This window comes from Protopterus annectens, chromosome 1.part0 (genome assembly GCF_019279795.1).
Source record: "Protopterus annectens isolate FY-2018-M chromosome 1.part0, PAN1.0, whole genome shotgun sequence".
NCBI classification, from domain to species: domain Eukaryota; kingdom Metazoa; phylum Chordata; order Ceratodontiformes; family Protopteridae; genus Protopterus; species Protopterus annectens.
In genome coordinates, this window is record NC_056725.1 from 377,917,499 (window position 1) to 377,944,514 (window position 27,016).

At 41.9% G+C, this 27,016-nt stretch overlaps 1 protein-coding gene across 2 annotated transcripts in view; it reads right to left on the reverse strand.

Annotated features, from left to right (window-relative positions):
- Positions 1–27,016, reverse strand: part of MSH2 (mutS homolog 2) — a 1,108,457-nt gene that overhangs the window by 969,066 nt on the left and 112,375 nt on the right. Inside the window, exon 2 of one of the 2 annotated variants that reach the window (XM_044060178.1) lies at positions 24,510–24,664. The exons of the other annotated variant lie outside the window; for it this stretch is intronic. Within the exon in view, the coding sequence (XP_043916113.1) occupies positions 24,510–24,664 (155 nt within the window). The remainder of the gene's footprint in view (positions 1–24,509; positions 24,665–27,016) is intronic. 2 annotated transcript variants of the gene reach the window in all.

A 27,016-nucleotide genomic window follows, 5' to 3' on the forward strand; every position in this document is an offset into this window, starting at 1 on the left:
TCCAGGAGCAGGAATCGGAAAAGAAGGTTGGAGCATCTCAAGGAGTCACAGAACAGGTTGCTGAAATGGATGTGGGAGAAAGAATGTACATTAGTACATAACATTTCAAAAAGAGTTCTCAAGAGGTCTGAGTGTTCCCTTCCTGAGGAGGGTATGTCCTTTTTACCAACCAGTTCTGTTGATTTAGGGAATATTATACTGGACATTGGACTATTTGCACAGAACTTGCTGCTGACAATGTTTCCTAAGGATGTTGAAGCAGATGGGCTCAGGAAACCCAGGGATTTTAATCCTGTACTCAATGCAACATGAGAGATTTTCTGCAATGCACTTGAAAGTGTTTCACCATGGTACCAAACTAGACAAATACAATCTGAGCAGGGATGAATTTCTGGCACTAAATGCTTTACGGGCAGATGGTAGTATTTCCATTCGCCCTGCTGATAAAGGAGGGGCGGTTGTTGTGATGGATGCAGCTTTCCATCAGGAACAGGTTAAGATGATGTTGTTTGATGCTATATGCAGGTTCAAGAGATCATTAGAAATGTTAAATGCATTCTTTCTAGAAAGTTTGTTAGGTGGATCAGTGACTGAAAGTTTATATAAATTTTTGTTTGTAGACAAGCCTTTGATACCACCATTTAATTGTCTACCTAAGATCCACAAAGATCCTGTGACACCCCTGTTCTGACCTATTGTGTCTGGACGAGGGTGGAGCACTGAACCATTGTCATTATACCTTGAAATTTTTCTGTGACCAGTGGTTAATCATGTTAATACTGTTCTAGATGGCGCAAGACAATTTTTGAAGGACTTGTTTGCGTGCATCTCTTATGAACCCTTGGTAGATCAAGATGTGTTACAAGGGACATCTGCTCACTTTTTACTGTAATACCAAATCAGGCAGGTGTAGACATGGTTAGAGATTTTTTTATGTGCAAATAGCTCCTATAGTATTAAACACCTATCTTTATTGTGTTTATTTATTGAGACACACTTAGAAAACAACGTATTTGCATTTGATGAGAAATATTATAAACAATGCACAGGAGTAGCGATGGGGACACCATGCGCTAACAGTTATGCAAATACTGTAGTAGCGGAATGGGATACTAAACATGTCTTTAATGGAATTTTTACACCTCATATATGATTTTATCGAAGATTTGTAGATCATGTCTTTTTTATTTGGAGAGGCGCTTTAATGTTATTTAATGAGTTTTTTGGAATATCTACAACATACCATTGAGTTTTTACCTTTTACTAAGCAGGAGTCATATACAGAGATTGAGTTTTTGGATGTTTAATTAGAACCACTGATAACCAATTGGTAACCAAGAGATTTAGGAAAAACGTATATCGCAACCAAATTCTACACAGAGGTAGCAGTCACCCTAAGCATGTGTTTAGGAACATAGTTAAAGGACAAGCTATGAGGGTGTCACGACTTGAGTAGTGAAATGAATATCTGTGAAAGGGAGTTAAATTTGATTAAGAATGAGCAAGGAACTCAAGAAATCGAGTTAGATGAGGAGTTGAATAGAGTACAAGCATTAAGGCAAGGGATAGCAGCACCGTACTACTCGGATTATATGGTAGAACAATCCACGAGACAAAATAATCACAATAAGAGAGTGTAACAAGGTATACACTACCAGTCTGTCTGTATTACTCCAGCAATGTTGGCCATATATGTGCAGCCATCAAGCCCAACTGGCATATTCTGATGTCACATAATGGGATCAATGGCCTTATAGGGACAGAACCTCACTTTGTCTTCAAAAATAAAAGTTCTTTGAAGCATCTATTGTGTTATGGACAGACAACAGCGAACAGACAGGGTGCCCAAGGCACCTCACCATGTGGGGGTTGCAATTACTGTCATTTTATTGACAGTTGCAACAGATTTAAACATCCATTCACAGGAAGATCATATGTATTTAAAGTGACAGCAGATTGTCTTACCAAGAATTTAGTCTATTTAGCTAACTGCAGAACATACTCCAGCTTTTTGTTGGAAAAACTAATGGGATGTTCTATGAAAGGATTAGAGAACATGTGAGGAGCATCAGACAAGGTGACATTAGTAATCCACTAGCTAAACATGTACATGACAAAGGTGAAACACAATTTTAAGTTTATGGCTGTTGAGCTATTATTTGAGGGGATCAGACTGGGTGACATCTCTTAAAGGACCGAATGCAGGGAGCTGTTTTGGATATTACAACTCCATGAAGAGAAGGATCATGGCCTGAATGGGAGGGTGTCATTGAAACCTGTCCTCAGAGCCAGAGGGTTTTCTAAGAATTAATATGGCACTGAGGATATTATGATTTTTTTATACTTGCAACAATATGTAAAAATACCCTCTAGCTTACTTGAGATTTATAAATGATGATGTTATTTTGGATCTACGAGCTATCCAACTTTGAATAAATTTGTCATCAGATAATTGGTGGTGTGATGAGAATACTTACTTGCCTGGACTCTCTCCAAGTTTTAAGGTGGGTCCTGATGTTAGCTGATTATTTGTGGATGATATGGCAGATAGTCAGCGATTATTAGTTTTATTTTTGATAAAGGAATTTGAAGACCTGTGTTTTAGTTGAATGTTGTTTTTGATGCAGTTATGATAGGCAGGGGTCAAGTGCTCATATAATGGACTGCTATGGCTGGTAATATTTTGTTTGATGAAGCCATTGTTTTGAATAGCTTATGTTATCACTGGTGTAGACGTTTTAGTACACCTTTTGACTGGTTGACAGTAGTACAAGCCAATGAAGGATTTGTTAGTGTGCGCTAGTGGTTCATGAAAGAGGATTGACTTTTATTATTTTCCAATGTGAATGATGACTTAGTGCACCTTTTGATTGGTTGACAGCAGCCAAGCCAACTAATGAATTGCTTATGTGCTTTCGTGAACATTTAAGATGATTGATTTATGTACTTTTTAACATGAATTATGATGTCATCCTTTATAAGAGGCGAGTCAGTGATGGCATGAAGTTTTATACTAGTTGGCTTTGATTTGCTGATAAGTGGGAGTATTTTATGATAAAGTACTTGTCTTATTCTTCATCAGCTTATATTGAGGTCAGTGACAGTTTATGTATTGGTTATTATACTTATCTCGCCATTCAATTAGTGGTGATGTAGTTATGTTTGTACGTACAATGGAATTTACAATGCTCATTTTTTTGTTTTGAGTCTGAGGTTGGCAGCCGGCGTTCAGACAGTAAGTTTTGTTTTTGATTGGTTAATCGCATTTGCACACACTGATTGGCTTAAGTAGGACTGTTTTTTTATTTGCTGTGGCCGACATATAATACATCTCATAGGGAAGGACTGTAGTGACAGCCGAAGAAGTTTGGTCTTTGGCTTAGAATTGCATCGGCACATACTGATTGCCCATACTGTGAATGTATTTTGACTGTGGTTGGCAATATATATATTTGGATTGGGATACTGGAGCCTCTATTATTCTACTCATTTTGATATGTTCATGAATTTTGTCGAGGAGATGACTGTAGAATAGCCTGTGTTCTTTAGATTTTAGGCTTGTCAAAATCATGACTGGGAGACCTGTTGCTTCATGTATGAGGCATTGATGCAGCAGCTCTGTTTGGTGATCAGATTTTGATTGGTTCGATTTCTTTTGTCTAAAGGCAATGAATGGCCTGAGTACAGATTAAACTGATTGGTGTTGGGTATTATAACATGCTCTTTTTGCATATGGTAGGGTATTGAATGATAAAAACATTCGCTGGTTTGATAGGCCCTTGGGCCTTTGTGATATATGTTTTGCTATAAGGCAGCATGACTCAATGGTTTTGATTTGAATTAAGTACAGTGACTCAGTTTGAGAGATGACAGAAAACTGAAGAGTGTAATCGGCTATTTTGAAGCAGAGACTAGTTATGTAACTTTCATTCTGCAGTTTGAATTCATACTCACTGCCCATGAAAGCGGCAATGATGTTAAACCATAATACTCAATGCTAACTTTGCCTTATTGTTTATTAATTAGTAAATGTCATGATCGACAATTTCAGTCCCAAGGCCATTGCTTCTTAGATCAGTATTGATCATGAGAGTCTTTTTTGATATATGGAGTAACCACTTTCACCATTCGGTCGGTTGCAATAATTGCCTGACATGACCTACTGATAGATTTATCAGCATATCACTGATATATGTTATGCTACCCCACTATGTACACGTGTTCGTGAAGTACAATTGCCTGACTGACTACAATTATTCTACATAGAATGGTGACTCCATTACATAAGGAAGTGTGTGTTGATCACTTTACTTTTGCCAATGATTCTGTGCGAGCTATTATTCCTTAGAGTACATATGAGGAAATATAGTCCAATATCAATTGACTATGATTGGGAGATATTAGCAGACGGGCAATTTGATTTGTTGATAATGTTGCATTGAGTACCCAGGATTGGTGTTTTTTATCCAATCACAACAACCGTGACTCATCAGACTTGGCAGTATTTTGATAGGCCAGTGATTGTTAAGATAATGTTTGATTGGATGATATATGTATCTTACAGCATTAATACTCACTGTTGATTGTTTAACTGAATATTAGCAACAGTGTTATTTTTATTGGATAACGTTTTATTGACCTCTGTATTTAAGAATGTTTTGGGGGCAGATTTTTTAATGGTATGAAGAAGCAATGTTGGTCGCGAAAGTCCTTACCATTTTTAGTCATTTTGTTATTTTTTCTATAAAAAGGAGTTCTGTTGCCCCGCAGACAGTGGTGGTTTGTTTTTTTACGTTTACACTGTTTCTATACCACTGGGTTGCCGCTGTAGTGGTTTAATTTGTTGTTTTTCATTGGATTTATATTATACATACTCTAAGATCACACAAACTCAAAGAAGAGGGAAGAAAGTGAGGAGAAAGCAGCATTCACCTCTGTGCTCTTCTTCAACCTGAGCAGCCATGACAGGATGCTTGTGCTCTTCTTCAACCTTAGCAGCCATAACAGGATGCTGGCAATCTTTCAAGTTTGATGTTCCGAGCATCAGTCAACTGGCCAGAGTCGAACAGTAGGGCTCCTAGATTTCATTCCTAGTTCAAAGGAACTCCTTGGCTGAAAGTAACCTGCCAGAACACTATCCATGCCTTAAAGATGACCTACCTGTAGATGAAGACTCCTGGACAAAGTGCCACTTTGGGAGAAACTCAACAGCAGTAGATATTCAGAATTCTCAACTAATGGGAATTAGCTGCAGGCAGATGTTCCCCCAGATGGCCCAATTCTCTCAACTCTATGGACATTATTTTGCATGCAGGCAGACTTATCCCCAATACAAGCAAGTATACAGGTCTCTGGAATAAGACAGGCAACTGGCTAGTACTTTCCTTCATTGTCAATTAAAGCAGATTAATATGGAAAAAAGACAGCCCCACCCCCGAATTAGTTTTCATTGGCTACATACATTAAGGTGATGGATAAAAAAATGACTTCTAATGACAGCCCCAGCAGCAGTTCTTCAAATATGACAGTGACTGGATCTTGCAGACATTATGCAGGGAAAGGAAGCATCCCCCCTTTCTCCCCATTTTCCATGCAACCCAACCCTTACCTAAATAACTTATCCTTTGCACAACACAGCCTCCTGCAGGCAAAAATGGGAGCCTGCCCTGCAACTGTGATCCCTCAAACTTCTAATTTTATAGCTTGGCCCATAGCTATACTACTTTGTACAGGTCACTGCTGCAGCAGAATTCCTGACAAGTTGGAAGATTCTAAAAGCAGTCACCGAGTTAGGAGAAGGAAGGCACATAAGCAGTTTCCGCAAATATCACTTGCTAAAGGAGACCCTGCAAGACTGCCAATCTAAATACGGCTCTGCTAGCCAGAGACTTGCTGAAAGAGGCTGCCCTACTAGTCAGCAAATGACAACTGGCCATTCTTTGAATAGCAGAGTTGCATTGTTAGTCATGTTTCAATCACCAGATGACAAATCAGCAAACTGAACTTCTCAAAAAGGAGAAGGCGGCACTAGAATGAAGATTCATCATCAAAAGGGAGGAGGGAGCACAGGAAAGAAAAAAAAATCTGTTATATGGGTCTCAGCAAATGCAGGAATTTAGGAACTTGCGCACCAACAGGATGACTGTGCAAGCAGCTGTAGGCATGCATTCCATGGAACTCTGTGGTGGTTAAATGTCTACCACACCACTGAACTGTCTCAGACAGTGCCTTCTCCTGTTCTGTTTTTGTCCAGTCCCTTGTAAAAGTTAAGCTTGTTGGGATATCGAATTTACGACACAGTCCATCAATAATGTATAAACATACTGTGACTTTTTTCTTTCAGAGCACGCAAGTTGATAAAAAGTTAACAGATCGACATGTTTTTTAAGTGTACTCCCCTATCAGGCAGTTACTGCGAAGGATTCATGCTTTGGGCTGTTAATGCGTTGCTTCCTATAGTGTAGGGATTGGTTTCCTTAGCTTTTGATTTCCTCATGCGAGGTTTTTAAGAAAGTTCCTTTAGCAGACAGTGCTCCTGGCTTGGGGCTGAAAAGGCCCAAGAAGATCACTGCTGACTTTCGGCTTTTCCCAGTTAGGGTTCACCACAGCTGATCTCCAGTCCGCTGGGGACTGGCAGTAGATTTTTACAGTGCCGAGTTGCCAGCCCGACACTCAACCTTCAAAGAAGGCACGCCCATTCACGCTCACACCTACCTGCATGTCTAATGTCACTCGACTGCGGGGAGGACATGCAGACTCCACACATAAGGCGCACCAGCCGAGAATCGAACGGGAGAACCTCTTGCTGTGAGGCAACAACGCTAACCGCTGCACCACCACATAGTTACTTATTACCATTGTTCATGATTTTTTGGGCCTTTGCAACACCCCAAATTTATTCATGTCTCACAAATTCTTGAGCAAAGATGTTGAGAGGTTCCTACACACACCTCCAGCTTGATTTCTGCACTGACAGGTGCACATCAGCGCTTCACCATAGTTGTCCTAGACAAAATCAGCTACACACACACACACACACACACACAGACAATGGTTTTCCCCCATTCCTGTACAGGAGAAGAAAGGGATTCCCTATCACCTGCAGACCAGGTGACTAAAGTTCAGGTAACACCTCCTAATTGAGGTGGTGAGTGAAAGAAGCAACACTGAGCCTTGGCATGTAGCCTCTCAGGTATGAGAGGTGCTCCTTAACAGAGCAAGGCACCATTTCAAGTAACAGAATCTTTCTCTATCACAAAGTGAAACTGTTAATGGTCTAGCCTAAAGAGAATTGTTGATATCATAACGGATGACATCAGCTATGATGCACACACAGCTTTACGTATGAGGCCCACAAGGTTAATGGGTATTTCTGGGGTCTGTGGTGGGGCCACTTATGTGGAGGAACATCATCACTGCAGTACAACATAATTCAGGAACAAATCCTGTAGCCAAGCTGAGGTTAAACAACTTGAGAAGAGGTTTGGCAAGGGCATGTTTGTGCTATTAAACATCCAGGTATGCTGTCAGGCTCCATGGAGGAAGTATTTTTAAGTCTCGGATAGCATATTCAGTGCATGTTCTTTGGTGATAACAGAGTATAAAGAATTCTGGACTATGAAGTTTGCATAGATGATTCAGGGTTGAAATTAGCACAAAACCTGTTTGCTAATCTAATAAAAAAAAAAATCTAATGGGCCAGACAGGGAGCTGGTGATGTCAGTCACACATGCAGGAGTAGGACAGTTCTACTTATCCAACGTACAGTTGTGTACCAACCATAAATGTAGATGTTAGAGTGTATTCACTGTTGCACTGTTGCAGTCATTACAATTGGGTTATCCTGCTGGCAGGCTACCCACAGTTGGCCTGAGTTCCAAAGTCTAGGTCCGGCGTCGGTTGCTGTCGCCTCCTCCCCGACGTCAGTGCGCCAGGGGTATAAAAAATGCAGCCGATGCCATTTTCTTCATTTTTTCTTGCCCCAGATGTCAGGTGCCCCTAAAATAGCATGCCAATAAGCATGCATAACCAAAAAAACCAACTTCGCCTTCATCTACAAGCAAATACACCATATAGGTTGTATAGAATAGAGAGGTACAGATCAAGTCCCAGCAAGGAAAAGGGGGATGGTGGTAGGGTAACCTGGACTGCAACAGTGAATACACTCGAACATCTACATTTATGGTAGGTACACAACTGTACTATGTTCATCAGGTTTCACTGTTGCAGTCATTACAATGGAGTTGAATCCCAAAGCTATGGTTGGAAGGCTGGTGCTAAATAAGATTAGGAGAGGCTATTAGGCCCTGCAGAACTGCAGTGGCAAAGCCTGCCCTGGATTCAGAGTAGAGAGGTAAGTGATAGTGCTTTGTAAAAGTATGCACTGAACTCCAAGTTGCAGCCTCTAAGATGTCTTTGGTTGGTACTCCTCTGAGGAAGGCTGCTGAAGTAGCTGCTGCTTTGGTGGAATGAGGCCCAATAACCTTGGGCACTGATTTGCCATGCAGTGAATAGCAGAAACGAATGCAGCGGCCAATCCACTTTGAAATAGTCTGCTTTGAGAGGCTTTCCTTGTGATCCTGCAGCATATGCTACTAGAAGTTGTTCAGTCTTTCTGAAAGCTTTGGTTCTGTCCAAGTAGAAGCGTAGCTGCCTATGAATGTCCAGAGAATGCAGAGGTCTCTTCCCCCTTATTCTGTGGGTTTGGTTAAGAGCCACACTGGACACTACCTTAGGCATAAATGTAAGGTTTGTCCTCAGAGAAACCCTGTCAGGATGGAAAATGACAAAAGGTTCCACAGCCATGAGTGCCTGTAACTCTGAGACTCACCTAGCGGAGGTAATTGCTAGGAGCAGAGCTGTTTACCAGGATAAGAATATTATATCAGCTGCAGAGGCTGGCTCAAACGGAAGCAGTGCAAGTTTTTCCAGGACATAGTTGAGGTCCCATGCAGGTACTGGTGCTCTCCTTGGGGGTCTTATATTTTTGGCCCCTCTGAGGTACTGCCTTAGTAATGGATGACAAAAAATAGGTGGTTCTGTATTGTAATGAGCTGAAATGGCAGAGGCATGAATCTTACTTGATGAAAAGAAAAGGCCTTTATCCAGCATCTCAGTCAAGTATTGCAAAATACCAACAAAATGCTTCTAGGGAACATCAACTCTAGAAATGTGCACAAACCATATATATATTCCCCAGAATAGAAAGCCACGATCCACGTAGTAAAAACTGTTTTATTATAGTAAAATACAAAAACTGTTGAGCGCTTTCATCTAACAATTATAGATTTCATCAGAACATTTAACAGCTCAATAGCCAAACTTTAAATAGTTAAAAAAAACGCCAAAATGTTACCACCTGATCAATTAATGTGCAATTAAAATTGCAGCTAGCCACCCAGGCATTAATGAACACATCCCCACTAAACCTTTATTAATGGTATAATATAGTTATCTGGGGAAGTGCTTATATATTTCTATGTTAGAAATGTATGTATTTCATGCATACATGGTGCATTTGAAACACCTATACACTAGGACACTGGGTATCATAACATGTATTAGTAGTTACGTTTAATATTTATATACAATTAATATGTAAATAGGATTACAGGTCGTTGTATCAATTTTACATTCATATAAATTCATGTATGCAAATGTAAATATTTATTAGTAAAATAAGTAACAAGGTGTATTTTTCATACAATTTTTATTTTTCATATTTATAATGTTACTACATATGAGTATCATTCATTATTTTGTTGTATTTATTTTAAAATAAGATGGTATATGAGTATATATATTTTTAAATTTTAATTGCACATTAATTGATCAGGTTGTAACATTTTGGCGTTTTTTTAAATATTTAAAGTTTGGCTATTGAGCTGTTAAATGTTCTGATGAAATCTATAATTGTTAGATGAAAGTGCTCAACAGTTTTTGTATTTTACTATAATAAAACAGTTTTTACTACGTGGATCGTGGCTTTCTATTCTGGGGAATATATATATATGGTTCGTGCACATTTCAAGTATTGCAAAATCTGAGGAATATCGTGTCACTACCTTGTACCTGGTTCCAAGCACAGAATCTCTTCCATTTATCTGCATAAGATTTTCTGGTGCTAGGCCTCCTGGCCTCCAAAATAACATCCATGACTGCTTTAGAGAGAGGTGCATCTTGAATGGCTACTTATCCGCCATGCTGCCAGTGAGTTGGCTGTGCAGTATCTGACTGTCTTGTTAGGTCAATAAGTGAGGAATTTGAGGTAATGTCCAAGCTGGGCATTGAGACAAGCTCTTTAGGATTGGGTACCAGTGCTGGCGGGGCCAGTCTGGGGCAATCAGTAGTATTTTCGGCTTCTCTTGTCTGACCTTGAGGAGTACCTTGGAGAGGAGAGGCAGAGGTGGAAAAGCATATACTGTTAGGTTTTTCCAGCTGAAAGACAGGGCATCCACTTTCCAGGCTTGCTTGTGATAAGTTCTTGTGCAGAATCTCTGTAGTTGGCAATTGTGAAGGGAGGCAAATAGATCTATGTCCGGGCATCCCCAGTTCCTTATTATCATGCTGAAGACTTGTGGATCCAATTTCCACTTGTGGGGATCCATTAGGTTTCTGCTTAGTTCGTCTGCCAGAGTATTTATCCTTCCTGGCAGGAATTGTGCTTGCAGATGTACTTGGTAAGTCAATGCTGTGTCCCACAAGTTCATGGTTAGTCTGCAGAGGGGGTAGGAATGTGTGCCCCCTTGCTTGTTTATGTACCACATGACTGTAGTATTGTCCATCTTTAATCAGTAGTTGTCCTGGATGAAGTAGATCCTTGAAGGCTGTCAGGGCATTTTGAACTGCTAGCATCTCTTTTTGATTGATATGTAGATGCATTTGGCTTGCGGGCCATGTGCGCCCTGGATACATCTTCCTGCCATATGGGCCCCCCCCCCAGGCATAAACTGAAGCATCTGTTGTCAATGTTTGCCTGGCTGTGGGTAAGGTGAATGGCTGTCCCGTGTTGTGGTGACAGGCGTTTGCCCACCATCGAAACTCCTGTTGCAGGCAGGGAATGAGGGCAATTATTGTTTCCAGGCTGTGGCAATGTTGAGTCCAAACACTTATTAGATACCATTGAAGTTTCCTCATATGCAGTCTTGCATATGGAATTAGCAGAATGCAGGATGCCATGAAGCCCAAAGCCTGCAGAATTTTTCTTGCAGATAACTGGATCTTTGTTGCCAACATTTTGAAATAAGAAGACGTCAGTTGTCTGCGTTTGTCTGGCGTGAGATAAGCCATCTACGTAGTTGTATTTAAGCTTGCACCCAGGAATATTATCTCTTGAGAGGGCAGGAGTTTCGATTTATTTTCGTTTAACGTGTACCCTAAGCCTGTTAGTAATGTTTTTACAAACGCCAGATGCTGTAGTAGAATGTCTTTGTTCTCCGCTTGAATAAGGCAGTCGTCCAAGTAAGGATATATTTGAATTCCTCTTTGTCTGCAAAAAGCAATTACTGGTGCCAGGCATTTTGTGAAGACCCTGGGCGCAGTAGATAAGCCAAAGGGCAGTGCAGAGAACTGGCAATGCATTGAGCCAGCTATAAATCTGAGGTATCTTCTGCATGATTGTCTGATTGGGACATGCAGGTACGCCTTTTTTAGGTCTAAAGTCACAAGCCAAGCCTTCATGTCCAGCATGGGCAGAAGCTGCTGCAGAGTTAACATTTTGAATTTCGGAATATCCAGGAATGTGTTCAGGATAGACAGGTCCAGTATTGGTCTCCAGGCTTTGTCCTTTCTGTGCACCAAGAATAGCCTTGAGTAAAATCCTAGTCCTTGCTCTTGCTGTGGTACTTGTTAAATGGCTCTCATGTACATGAGGGATGAAACTTGCTTTTGTGCCTCTGCCCATTGATTGCGTGGCAGTTCTGGCATACCATTTGGACTTGGCAGGGTGTGAAAATGGAACCTGTAGCCCTGTGATACGATATTTAAGACCCATTTGTCCTGGGTGATCATGTGCCAATTTTGTGCAAATAGTGCTAGTTTTCCCCCCAAAGCAGCTGCCAGCAGATAAGTGCTTGGTGCTGGCAGTGGAAAGTCATTGAGACTGTTTCCTGTATGGCTGTGATTTTTCTTCTCTGCTTTTGGAGGTAGAAGCACCCCGTTGTTTAGGCCTGTATGAACCTTGGGGGCTGTGATCTGCCTCTGGGGCGTCTGTATCTGCCTCTTTGTGGCCTGTCTGACACTGGAAAGGACCAATTCTTTGTAGGCCAGTTCCTGCTAAATCTGGGAGGCTGTACCTGTAATAAATCCTTGACTGTTTGCATAGATTTAGCTTTGTCCTCCATTTTCTTCAACACCTCTTCTGCTTTAACAGCAAACAAGGTATCATGTTGTAATGGAGCATCCAATAATTTTGCTTTAACATGATCGGGCAGATTCTGTTCTTTTAACCAAGCATGTCTCCTAATGACAGAACCTGTAACAGCGGCCCTGCAGGAGGCCTCTACGAGAATCAAAACCACATTGAAAAGTATGCTTTCCAACTTGTTCAGCAGCATGCAATAAATCCTGCATTTCTTTGTTTTCTGCACATTCTGAATTTGTCAACATTTTCTGTTTAAGCAGTGACATTAGATATTGTTGATATTTAAGCATATGAAACTGACAATTTAAAGCTCTTACAGCCAAAGTAGCAAAGGTATAAAATTTTTTCCCCCATCTGTCCAGGGCCCTTGAATCCCTATCAGAGGGGATAGGGTTTTTTGCAGTGGAAGCCTTGACCCCTTTGGGACCCTGAGAGATAGTTTCTGGGTCAGCAGCAGGGTTTTTATAAAGAAATTTATGTGAATCAGGAACCCTGTAGTATCTGTCTGGTTTAACTGGAGCTGGTGGCAGAGAGTCAGGAGACAGTCCGGACTCTGAAAATACATAATTTACAATGTCTAAAACAGGTGGAATAGCAAGGGGCCTGTGCTGGGGTAATAAAAGGAAGTCTCTGAGCCTTTTCTTGGATTCTGAGTAATCTTGGCTCTCCCAGTGAAAATGCTCCCTCATAGTATGCAGGGTTTCCCCAAAAGAATAATCCTCAGGAGGAGAGGCTGAAGGTACAGATTCTTCAGCATCAGAATCCTCATAGGGAGGAAGAGAATATTCCAGTTCAGAAGAGGAATCAGAGAAAATGGAAACCTGATCTGAAGATGCATAGTCCATCTCTTGCCTAGGCCTCTTATCAGGAGGGGGATGGGAACCCCTGATCAAAGTAATTAGGTCTTCAGCCATTTTAAGCATCTGTTTTTTTATACATGGAGGCCTGTCCAGGAGAATGCTGTACTTGTTTCTTTGTCTTTAGAGCTGCTTTAGTCTTTGCCTTTGAAGCTGAAGTTGGTTTTACAAAACTGTGTAGGCCTGAAAACACCCTCAGAAGCAGATGCCTGCTCAGCGGCTCCAGACCCATCTGAGGGAATGGTTTCAGAGTGTCCAATAGCTTGAGTTTCCAGCGGCCTAGTCGGCTCCACGTGTGAGTCGGAAGTGGCCTGTGGCTCTGAGGTAGCAGGTGTCAGGGGCTGCGAAAGCATCTCACTGAGAACCGCTGAACCGGCAACAGGCCTAGCGGAAGCCTCATCTGTTTTGGACCTCGGATGCCTGTTCTTTTCTTTGCGCTTTTTATATACTCCGGTAGTCGGTTGTTCCGATGGCATTATATAATTGAATCTTCTGCCAAAATAATGAAATGCAAAATCGTACCGACGCTTAATCTAGCAAAAAACCAACAACTAGCAACGTCGTGGTCAGGGCCTAGGAAAGGAATACAGTAAGAATGAAAATCCTTATGAGGTATTTGCTTCCCACAAGAAATACAATTATTAACTTTTTCTGACATCGGTCTGGAACAAGAAAAAAGTTTCCCCAACGGGGTACTTGGCTTTAAGACTTCGGATCTGAAATTCGAATTTGAAAATCTCAGGAGTCGGCCGACTGGCACTTGCGAACTGCTTTTGCTTCGGGCACCGCGCGGCAAGAAAGACTGAAGAAAATGGCGTCGGCTGCATCTTTTATACCCCTGGCGCACTGATGTCAGGGAGGAGGCAACAGCAACCGACGCCGGACCTAGACTTTGGAACTCAGGCCGACTGCAGGTAGCCTGCCAGCAGGATAACCCAAATGTAATGACTGCAACAGTGAAACACGAACATCAAACATGAAACCACCATGGGAAATCTGACAAGGATGGAAATATATATATACATATATATATATATATATATATATATATATATATATTGGGTTTCTAACCTTCTTCATAATTTTGGGCACATCCTTAGACAATGTGTGCTAGAGTGGAATCAGATCACCCATACACTCAGCCTACAGTCCCTGTGGGTTCAGGTATAACAGGGGATAGGATTTCTGTAAGCAGGTCTACGATCAGCAGCAGGCTGAATGGCTGCAACATACTGTACCTGGGATAGCAGTAGCAGAGAGACACCAAAATCATCCCAGGACACTCCATACTCACTTTTTGCAACACAGAGGAAGTAAGCATGCCTCTCGGAAAGAAGAAAACATTCACGGACCACGAATTGCTCTACAGAAGTCTCATGTAATACAGGGAATGTTGGTGACTTTCAGATAACACCTACATGTCATTTGTGAATGCACAGTCAGCTTCCAAGCTTGGTCAGCTAATCTGCAGAAATGGTACGAATGAGCACCCCCACTGTTTATGCATCAAATAACAGTGGTGTCATTTGTGGTTAACAAATGTGCTTGTGGTTTTAATATGGTTCATAACGCCTTGAAGGTAAAAATGACAATTAACAGCTCTTTTAGACTGGTGTAAAGGCCCCAAGTCCAGGTGCTTCTGTTCCACACCTTGAGATTCCCTGGTTTGGTTATGTTCAGGTATGGAAAAAGGCATGCCACATTCTACCTCATCTAAGGCATGCCACAGTCTATCTCATCTAAGAGTTCCACAAAGTGAAATCCTGCTGGAAACACAAGACTACTATTTTTTCCTTGTCCACTGGGTAAGAATGCTGCTCCCAATGGGCTCTCGGGTATCACTGAATTTTCTGCATGTGAAGCTTTGCAGGGGGACTATCAGGATGACAAATGTAAACATTAGTGTTCTGAGGACCTCCTGCAGTCATGGAAGTCCTCTGGATTAGTTTGAAGAAGAAATCATCCAGGAACATAGCCTTCTCCATAGCCAAGTAGGTCATGCAGTCAACCATGCCTAGGGTGGCTCCCAAAAACCTCTTGGCTGCTTTGAGTGCCAAACTAGGCTCTGGAGCACTGACACAATTACAGGTTCTCCAGGCAGTCCAATGTAAACTACAGCTTCCCCCATTTCCTCCTCCATTTAAGCCTGCAGTGAGCAATCATTTAGATATGGGTAAATGTGAACACTTCTGGTTCTCATGAATACTGTTGCAAGACACTTTGTAAACGCTGGTGGCAGTAAAGAGTTCAAAGGGTAAAGACATAAAATGGAAATGGTGGCATCCCACTTTGAATCTGAGGAATTTCCTGAGATTACTGCATACAAAGCGCTCAAACTGACCATGAATGCCTTGGGCATGAGTAATGGTAGAAAAAAAGTACAAGGTAAGCATTCAGAATGTGGGTACTTATTGGAAAAGGCTGAGCTTACAGGGGACCAAGTTTGATCTCCATGGACCCCTTCCTTTTGGTTAATAGGAAGAACCTTGAATAAAACCCTGAGATCTCCATCCCCTTGGAACCTCTCCAATTGCACCTCAATGACATAACTTTTAGAAGGCAGAAATAACTAGCTCCATCTGGTCAGCCAGAAGGGAAGGGAAGGCAACCCATGAATGGAGAAGGAGCATGGAAGTCAATCCTGCTCCCCCATTGAGACAATGCTTACAACCAAGCCATCTGAGGTAATCTTTCAAAAAGTTGTCCTTGAAGATACTCAACCTCCAAGCCGTGAAGGGGGTTATGAGGTGGGGAAGGGCTGAGGGAGGGTCTAATAGTCCAGAGTCACAGCCAAAAAATTAATTGTGCCAAAGAATGTCCAGATGCCTTTCCTGGTTTACCTTTTTCATCCTGCCATTTCTATTTTCAAAAGAGATTTTAGTCCTGGCCAGTTACTTTAAGTAGTAGCCACAATAGTACTGGCAAGAAAAGCAAAAACTGTAGTGTCTCCATCTCCTTCCCTTTTTCTGCTAACATCTTATAAACTCGCTAACATCTTATAAACTCCTAGGATCACAGAACCAAACAATAAAATTCATTTTAACAGATGCAATAAGTGCAGTTTCCATTTCATATCTTCTTGAAGCAGCTAAATTATCAAGCATTCATGCATTTGTATTACAGACCCCAATGCCAAATATTGTACTTGTCCACTTTTTGTGTTGTGTGCGTGTCACTCTGGGAATTTGCTTCCTTAATCTCATATCCTTTACTTCTCTGCCTAGATCTACCTGCTTTAAGACTTCACCTCAATATTTTGCCACACGCCTGGAAAATGACTGCCCTGAAGCAAGCGTACATGACACACGTACCATTTTACCAAATTCATCCAAGATTCTGCTTTCTCTAACATTAGGGATAGTATTGTTTAGCACTAAATTAAATCCCCATCCCTTCAGCAGCATCCAGGAAGACAACAGCAGAGACCACCACTGAGTTTTGTACCTTTACTGTTAGACTTGTTACATGTCATAGACCCAAAAATCAGGTTTATTGAATGTGGAAGTTTGGTAATTTATGTCTAAAGTAGCCACCACCAAAGCACCCTTGAATCCCTCAAGAACTGATGGAATAGCCGTGGGCTTTGATTCTTGTAAGCCTAACATGTCCAGTTGCATCTTCAATTTGTTAGACATTCACAGTACTCAGAATTAAAATGTTATCCCCATAAGGTTGAGAGTTTCACCAAAAGAAATGTTTTCCAAATTAGAGCCCAATGTAATGGTTTATTCATAAATAGAATCATAAGCTGAGAAAAAGTACAGTTTTGTACCTACCATAAATGTAGATGTCCGATAGGAATGCATCTGCAGTCCTTACAAATGGGTAGTCCTGTCGTCAGGCAGCCCTTCGGTCGGCCGGATTCCAAAGTCTGGGTCTGGCTTCGGCTGGTGTCGCGCTTCACCCGACGTCATAGCTGCAGTTCTTCGGGTATAAAGGCATCAGCAGACGCCATTTTCCTCAGTGTTTCTTGCCCCAGATGCCAGGTGCCCTCTTGGATGGCTAAATTTGGATAAATGCCAATGTTTCCAAATAGTAGAGAGCAAACACATAAAATAAGCATGTATGTACATATATACAAACAAATACACCATAATAGATCCCCCCCAAGCTAGCTGAAGGATGGCAAATACCCTAGGAGTACCACAGAGGGAAGGTGGGTGGGTAATCCTGACTGCAGATGCATTCCTATCGGACATCTACATTTATGGTAGGTACAAAACTGTACTATGTCCTTCAAGGATGCATCTGCAGTCCTTACAAATGGGTAGAATACCATAGCTAAACTAGGGCAGGAGGGAAAAAGGAGAGATTATGGTGTAGTTAGGATCCCTTGCAAAACAGCAGTGGCAAAACCTGCTCGGGATCTAGAGTATAAAGGTAAATTGTAATGCTTGGCAAATGTATGCACGGAGGTCCAAGTAGCAGCCTCTATAATGTCCTTGGTAGACACTCCTCGTAAGAAAGCTGTGGTAGTGGCTGTAGCCCTTGTGGAGTGAGGCCTGATGTTCTCTGGAGTTTTCTTTCCATGGTAGGAGTAACAAAATCTAATGCAATTTCCTATCCATTTGGAGATTGTCTGTTTTTATTGGTTTTCCTTCCTTTCCTGTTGCATATGCTACCAGAAGCTGGTCAGTTATTCTATTGGACTTGGTCCTGTCCAGGTAGTAGCGTAATTGCCTATGTACATCCAAGGTATGCAACAGTCTTTCTCCCCTGTTCTGTGGGTTGGGGAAGAATGTAGGTAGGTGGATAGCCTGATTTAAAGACACTCTGGATACCACCTTAGGCATAAATGTAGGATTTGTTCTCATGGACACTATCTTGATGGAAGATCAGGAAGGGTTGCACTGCCATTAATGCCTGTAGTTCAGAGACCCTTCTTGCTGAGGTGATTGCCAGCAGGAAAGCAGTCTTCCAGGATAAGTATTGTAATTCTGCTGTTGCTGCTGGTTCGAAAGGGGGAAGTGTCAATTTTTCTAGCACAAAGTTCAAGTCCCATGTTGGCAATGGCGGTTTCCTGGGAGGTTTTACATTGTTAATTCCTCTCAGAAACTGCCTGAGCAGAGGATGTGAGAAGACAGGAGGATCCAAGCTGTATTCTGCTGAAATAGCTGATGCATGTATCTTGATGGAAGAATAGGACAGGCCTGTATGGAAGAGCTCTGCCAAGTACTCCAGGATGTTGGCTATGTTTACCAGTGCCACATCTTCTCCCTTTGCAGTACTCCAAATGAGATATCTTTTCCATTTTGCTGCATAATTCTTTCTTGTTGAAGGTCTACGAGCCTCAAGGATTATGTCTTTTTGGGATAAATTTGGGTTAATTGTTCTTATGTAATGTTCCAGGCAGTCAGCTGCAGAGTTTTCAGGTTTGGATGCAGGATGTTGTAGTTGTTCTGTGTTAACAGCAATGGGATCAGGGGTAGTGCCCATGTTTGTTCCCGGGACATGCTCCTCAGTAATGGGTACCAATGTTGCCTTGGCCAGTCTGGAGCTATCAGAATGATCCTTGGACGTTCCTCTTTGATCTTCAAAAGCACCTTGTGCATCAAAGGAAGTGGTGGGAATGCGTATGCTGTCAGGTTTTTCCAACTGAAAGATAGGGAGTCCACCTTCCAAGCAAGTGGGTGGTACGTCCTTGTGCAGAATTTCTTTAGCTGGTGATTGAGTGGGGATGCAAATAAGTCTATTTGTGGTAATCCCCATTCTCTTGTGATGGCTTTGAAGATGTCCGGATGCAGCATCCATTCGTGGGCATCCGTGGTAGTTCTGCTTAATATGTCTGCTAGAATGTTTTCTTTTCCCGGTACAAAAATTGCTTGTAACTGAATGTTGTAGCTCAGAGCCACATCCCATAGGTCCAGTGCCAGCCGGCATAGAGGGTATGAATGTGCGCCTCCCTGTTTGTTGATGTACCACATAACTGTGGTGTTGTCTGTCCTTATCAACTGACCTTCTTGGAGAAATGGTCTGAATGGCTGGATTGCCAATTTTACTGCCAGCATTTCCTTTAGATTTATGTGCAGGTGCAGCTGGTCTTGAGTCCATAAGCCTTGTATGCACTTGTCCAGCATGTGTGCCCCCCAACCGAGGTCTGAGGCGTCTGTCGTGATGGTTTGGCTTGGTTGACTGTTGCAGAAGGGCAATCCTGTGTTTGATTGACAGGTCTGAGCCCACCATAGGAACTCTTGCTTCAGGCATGGGATTATTGGAATTTTGGTTTCTAGGCTGTGCTTGTGCTGAGACCACAAATTCTTTAGGTACCACTGTAGCTTTCTCATATGCAGTCTGGCATGAGGGACCAGAATTATGCAGGATGCCATGAAGCCTAGGGCTTGCAGTACTTTTCTTGCAGTTAGATGGTTCTGCTTTGTTAATGCCAAGAAGTAGAGAGGTAGTTGCTCTTTCTTTTCTGCAGTTAGGAATGCCATTTGTTTTGATGTGTCCAGCTCTGCACCCAGAAAGGTTATTCTTTGGGATGGAATCAGCCTTGACTTTTTTATATTGACTGTATATCCCAGGGCTTGCAGCAGGTAAATGACTCTTTGTAAGTCTTCTGTTAGCTTGCTTTTGCTGTCCGCTTGTATCAGGCAGTCGTCCAGGTAGGGATAAATTTGGATCCCCTGAAGCCTGCAATGAGCAATTACTGATGCCAGGCATTTTGTGAACACTCTGGGCGCAGTAGATAAGCCAAAGGGCAATGCTGAGAATTGATAATGCTCTGATCCTGCAAGAAATCTGAGGTATCTTCTGCAAATTGGTCGTATAGGGACGTGCAGGTATGCCTCCTTGAGATCTAGAGTTACCAGCCAAGACTCCTTGCCCAGCATGGGAAGAAGCTGCTGTAGGGTCAGCATTTTGAATTTTGGAACAATGAGGAATGTGTTTAAAGCGGACAGGTCGAGAATAGGCCTCCATTTGCTCTCTTTTCTTGGTACCAGGAAGAGTCTGGAGTAGAATCCCTTTCCTTGTTCCATAGATGGTACCTTTTCCACAGCTCTCATTCTTAATAATTGAGATATTTGCTTTAGAGCTTCTGTCCTTTGAGTAGGAGGTAGGTTTGGCATTCCTCTCTTTCCTGGTAGAGTATGGAAGTGGAACCTGTAACCTTGGTCTATAGTTTGCAAAATCCATTTTTCCCTTGTGATGCAATGCCAGTTTTTTGAAAATAAGGTTAGTTTTCCACCTAAGGGTGCTTCCAGTTGTTCCCTGGTAGGCGGTGCCACAGCCAAGTCACTGTGATTGTGTTGTTGTAGTGGTGGTGGCTGCGTCTGTGCCTCGCTCGTTGTTACCCTGCCACTGGCGTCCCCTGTAGGCACCCCTGGATTGGTTTCTGCCTCTTGAACGCCTATACCTGCTTCTCTGTGTCTTAGAGGAGTCCGGAAAGGACCAATTCTTGGAGGGCCAGTTCCTGCTAAACCTTGGAGGTTGAACCTGTAAGAAATCTTTCACTGTTTGTACAGATTTCGCCTTCTCTTCCATCTTTTTCAGTACCTGCTGTGCAGGAGAACCAAATAAATTGACCTTGTCCATGGGTGCATCTAAAAGCTTTGATTTGACATGGTCTGGTAATGCCTGCTCTTTCAACCATGCATGTCTCCTGATAACTGTGCCAGTCATGGCTGATCTAAAGGAAGCCTCCAGTGCATCATAGCCACATTTTAAAGAATGGTTACTAACCTGCTGTATGTTATGTACCATTTCCTGAACATATTTCTTATCTAAAGATTCTTCAGAGGACAGCTTTTTAGTTAATTGGTCTAGCATAAACTCTTGATATTGAATCATATGAAATTGACAGTTCAAAGCTCTAGCTGACAGAGTAGCAGAAGTGTAAACTTTTTTACCCCATCTCTCTAAGGACCTGGATTCCCTTTCAGAGGGGAGGGGGCTTTTAGCAGATGTAGTTGCTGCAGCCTTAGGGCCCTGGGAGATAGTTTCTGGATCTGCAAAAGGAGCCTTGTATAAATCTTGGCCCTGCCACTGAAATTGTTCCCTCATAGCATGCAAGGTTTCCCCAAAGGAAAATTCCTCAGGTGGAGAGGCTGAAGGTATGGACTCTTCTGCATCAGAGTCTTCGTAAGGGGAATAAGGAGCCTCAGGAGGGTCTGTATGTTCTGAGTCATCAGAGGAATCATCTGTGGATACTGGCTCTGGGGGCTCTGCTCTAGGCCTCTTCTCTGGAGGAGGATGAGTGGTCCTGTCTGGATGAGGCTGGGATCCACGAATTAAAGAAATGAGATCCTCTGCCAAAGAAAGCATATGGGAACTGGTGCTGGGCCTGTGAGAGGGGGGCTTGACAGGCACAGTTTTTGAAACTTTAGCTGCTTTAGCCCTGGCAAAGGCCTTAATAGACATGGCTGCAGGAGGCCTAGCAGCTCCACGTGCAGGGGTTGAAATATCCAAGGGAATAGTGTCTGATAATTCCTGAGAACCCGCAACTGCAGGTTGGATTTCAGAAGCAGATTCCACCAGGTTAGAAGAGGCCTCGGTAAAAGGCATGTTTTCGGCTGGGGGAAGAACCGCTTGCTCGGTTTCAGCCGAAACAGAGACACTCGTGGTTGGCTTAACCGCGGTTTCGGCCGAAACCGCGGACCGTGAGTGTCGGTCCTTTTCCCTACATTTTTTGGTTATTTGTGAAGTCGGAGGATCCGACGGCATGATATAAGCAAAATCAGAGCCGAAAAACTGCTCTGCAAATTCCGACCGACGTCTAAGGGTCCGTCGGTTAAAAGAAGCACAGGCTAGACAAGCTGCTACGTCGTGGTCTGGGCCTAAACAAGGTAAGCAGTAAGAGTGGAAATCTTTATGAGGTATTTGTTTCCCACAAGTTAAACAGTTATTCACTTTTTCTGACATCGGCTGAGGCAAGAAAGAGTCCCCAACAGGGTACTTAGCTTTTTAGAAGTCCTCGAAGTAGTATTCGGTAGTAGTAATCTCTGGTTCTGACCGACCGGCACTTGCGAACAGCTTCTGCTTCGGGCGCCACGCGGCAAGAAAGACTGGGGAAAATGGCGTCGGCTGATGCCTTTATACCCGAAGAACTACAGCTATGACGTCGGGTGAAGCGCGACACCAGCCGAAGCCAGACCCAGACTTTGGAATCCGGCCGACCGAAGGGCTGCCTGACGACAGGACTACCCATTTGTAAGGACTGCAGATGCATCCTTGAAGGACATCAACTGCAGAGTATTATAGGCAGGGTCATCTTTGTCCTCTTTCTGTGAGTATGAATCGCTAAAAGAGAAACAGCCTCTCTTCCCCGCTTTCTCTCTCCTTTTACTTCACAGGGTGACCAAATGGAAAGGATAAAATGGGTCATGTGCAGACTTTACCTCATTCTAAATTATTCCTCTGTCAGCCTCTTGAAGTTTTGCACAGCTAGGTCCAACCGAGAGAATGTGGCCTAGGAAACTAGTAGAGGCGAATGGCATAAAATGGTCATATGCTTACATGCCACCACAAAGAAAGAAAGACCTGTAAAAGAGTTGTAAGCTACATTGTATGATATTCTATGGGAATTTCTGGATGAATTTAATGATCTGCTGGTCTGCACTCTGTCGGTTCATGCACTTAAACTGTTGGAATACTAGGGTCAAATGTAAATAAAATAAATATTTGCCTGACTATCACTATCACCAGGCAGAAGTTCAACGCTCAAGTAAATATGACTTCAACTTCTGCAGTATCATGTTCTTGGTACAAAGTCCAGGACGACTCGCTGCCTGTTGCCAGATCTTTCTACAAGGAACAAAAGTGCTTAATAAATTATGGTTTCTTTTTACATTTCCTGATGACTAGCGTTTTCTTTTGTGGAGTTTGGAATTTTGAACACCTTTGTTCTTTCCATGATTTTTGGAGTTTGTTTTACTTGTTGCCACTATATCCACCTTCAATGAGGTTGGGAAGAGGCTAACAGATGCTGAGAACAAGGGTTGGAAAGCAGCCTCAATGAAAATGGCTTCCACAGGACTTTTAGGTACATGGGTTGGGAGGGTGGCCTAATGGTTAAGGTGTTTGCCGCACAAGCTGCAGGGTTTGAGTCTCACAAGGGATAATTGGCTAGGCTTAAAATGGCCCACAAGGGCAGTTAGCCTAGTACTAATCTATGAATCTATGTGACGTTTACTGTTGTTTTGGAGGGTTTTTCTCTCTCTCTCTCTCTCTCTCTCTCTCTCTCTCTCTCTCTCTCAGCCTCCTTGTAGCAATGTTCTTTTCTATGAGTGGTTTTAAAGGGGTGGAGTTTCCCTTGAAGGTGTTTAAAGGTTGCTGGGTAGACTGTATCATGGCTTTCAGCTTTTGAGGAGTTAACCACAGATAAACAATTGCACTTCTATGAGTTTTACATGCAAGACCTACAAAATTTTGACAGTCAGCTTTGAGGTGGGGCTCTCCCTAAAAAACTAAACACTTTAAAAGGAATCCTTGTACAGGATCTGGTGCAACAGCTGCAAAGACTTTTCAGCATGCCTTATGGAAACACAGTCTCCCTGAAAATCTCCCAGAAAAAGAACTAAATGCAACTATAATCAAGACAGACATTAGAAATGCATCAGCAAAGAAGCTGAACTTCCAGAAGTGTAATCAAAGAGAGTGAAGCATGTTATGGCTATGGAGGGCATTTTTTGGAAGAGATCTTCCTTGAAAAGAAAAGTAAGAATGCAAACGTAAATGACAGAAAGATAGCCGAAGTAAGCAACTACTGAGGAAATGCATTTTGAGAACAGACAGACTACTTTGATTTTTTTTTCAGTTTGCACATGATCTTTAAGCATATCAAGGAGCTCAAGGATCAGAAGGGTAGTATTTCCAGAAAATAAATGTACAAAGGCAAGGAAGCACGACATTATGAAGCATTTTTTTCAGAGAGAAAGTTAGTCACAGATTATCTTGGGAAAATAATCTCAGGATAAAAAAAAATTGGAATTTGTAAGTGCATGGAGAATAGGTGTTTTCAGAAAGGAAATGGGGATAGAGAAGCTGTCTAAGTAGGATTTGCAGTTTATCTAAACAGAAAAGGGAAGTGTCAAGTTAGATGGCCAATTTGGCCTTGTGTGTCAGCAACATACATTTACAAAGTCCTCAACTGTAAGAACGTTCAATGCTCTTCGAAAACTTTCAGTATATTCTAGTACATAATGGCAGGTCTAGCATCCACAATCAGTAAAACACTCTATATTTTGTATTTCAAGACATGTAAAATGTAGTTCAAATATGTAGTTCAAAAGAAATCTGAAAATGCGTCTTAAAATGTATGCACACACAGAAATTACAAAACTGGAACAGACCTTAAATGCCAAGTACCAGTCATTGTCCTTGGATGATTTAGTTCCTGCCTTATTCTTGTATACTTCAACTCTGTACTGACGAACAAGCAGCAAATCTTTCACCGTGGACTCAAAGTTCATTTTACTGAGAACCACACTCTCAAGTTTCTTGCTCCCTACAAAAAGAGGAAAACATCTTAGTATGTAGCATCTCTAAACTACACCATTACAGTTTGGCAATCTAATACATGAAAATTAAAATGCGTTACAGGTCGCAAAACAGTGAGCCACATTCCAAAAGAGTTGCTCTCAGTGTAAGCTTGCCCTGATTCCAAAAAGACCTGCCTCTCACTATAGGTGACTTACTTTGTAAGGTCTATTTATAAACAGGCTTTCTCCTGGGGGCCAGATTCCATAAGTCCTTATACTGAGAGCAAGTCTTTTGGAGTTGGGCCCAATGTGCATGGATATCATAACTATAAAAATCTAACCTAAATATATTACGTATTTTATACTTTATAATCATGCTATATGAAACTATACATTATGAGTATTACGTAAAACTTTTAGTAGCTACCTATTCTTAACTTCACTACAAGAGACCAAATATTCTGTACAATGTTTTGGATTTGTCACCTTGTATGCAAAGCTATTACCGACTGCCAACCTGTACATGGTTCATGCCGGAATTCACAGCTGGACTCTTAAATCCTATTCACAAACTATTTTCCTTTCTTACACCCAACAGGCACATTGTCCTTAGTATGCTCCTTGGGTTAATAAAATATAAAACCAGACGTACCTTTTTGTTTTTCAAATACACATTTATCTTGAAGCCATCCATCCACCCTTTACCCAATTTTGCACTGGTGTCAGGGTGCAACTTCAACAGACAATCTATAATCAAGGTTCACACTGCCGGATGGACAGATCTTGGACAGTAAATGTGCAGAGGGCAGACATTGGCATTTAAGTTTATGTTCTCATCCTCCACTTCATTTGCATTTTGAAGTTGTCAGTCAAACCTGTTAAAGTACTTTAAGTAGCTCCACATTGCAAGACACTCTCCATCTATATTAACCTATCAGATCATCATGATTTCGAAAGCACCAAGTGTTTCACCTAAGGACCAACATTAAGGACCTGCTCAGAAAGTTAAATGATGAAAATAAATTGATTGATTATAACAGGCTGGCCTATCTTTTGGAAGTAAATAACCTGACAGACAAGCGGCAGAGTTACATACATCAGAGGTCTGACTGAATGTTGGATACCATATTTTGCTTGTATTTTAACACGCACCAGCAAAGGGAATCTCAGTGAATGTGGTTTATCTGGAATTCTATATCTGACCAGAAGGCCCACCAGCACAGATCATGTCCCACATGTGATGCTTGTGAGCCAAGAGAGATTAGCCCCTTGGGAATGTAAGGTGCTAGTCTAGGAGTAAAGCACTAAGGGAACGCACTACAAAAGCAAGCACATGCATCAGGAAGCACAAGGATTCACCACCAACTTGATGTCACTGCACGGGAGGAGGGAGTCAAGGATCTGGGCATTTTGAAAACAATTCTTCTCATGGTTAAAAAGGCACTGTATCATATAACCTGCCCCAATCTCTCTCTCAGGTTACACAGATCAAGGAGGTGCAACAGAATACATCTGATAGCTAGAACTGAAAGAAAACCACAAAAAAGTTTAAAGAATTGTCTGATAAACTGCCATACAGGAGGCTAGCAGGAAAAGTGAAAGGCATAAAACTGGGACTCAAATGAAACTGAAGGTGACACAATGATTTAGGGAAATATGTCTGTTGAAAAGCTGGCATCTGGAGGGGGATTAAAGCAGTCAGTTCTCTTTAATGTATTTTATCCAATACATCAATGGGTTGAAGATCAGGTTCAGTCTGTAATGCACCAAAACTGGCAGAGCGCCTACAGACTGGGGGGGATACTCATTTAAAATATCTTCGTAAACTAACAGTCACCCCACCACTGGACCAGTAATCAAGGAACCTCATCAACACCACTGGCACCAGTGAGAGACGTACACTGGAAGGATGACAAGGTACACACACAGTATTTCCAGATGCAGCTCTCTGCATCAAGTGCAACTCCTCTTAAGAGCACCCAGAGACCACAGTCTGGGGCTGCGTCACCAAATAAATATGCAAGTACTCTCAGAACTTAAATATCTCTACACAGATTAGCCACCATGCTGATAATAATAATAATAATTAATAAAAGAACAAGAAAATATTCAGTATATATTCACAGTGACAGAGTTCAAAATCACTGGAAATATTTAAAAACACTGCAGGACACTCTCGAATAAATAAAGAAAAAACATCTAAATTAAGTTTTGCTATATTCCTGACTGTATCAAAGAGAATTACTACACCCTAATAACTTATTATTACAGCAAGGTAGATGTGGTGACTGGATCTTCTTTAGTTGTTGTCAGGTCAAAAGACAGAATATAGAATTTTCTCTCTCTCTCTCTCAAATTAATATTTCAGATATTACTGT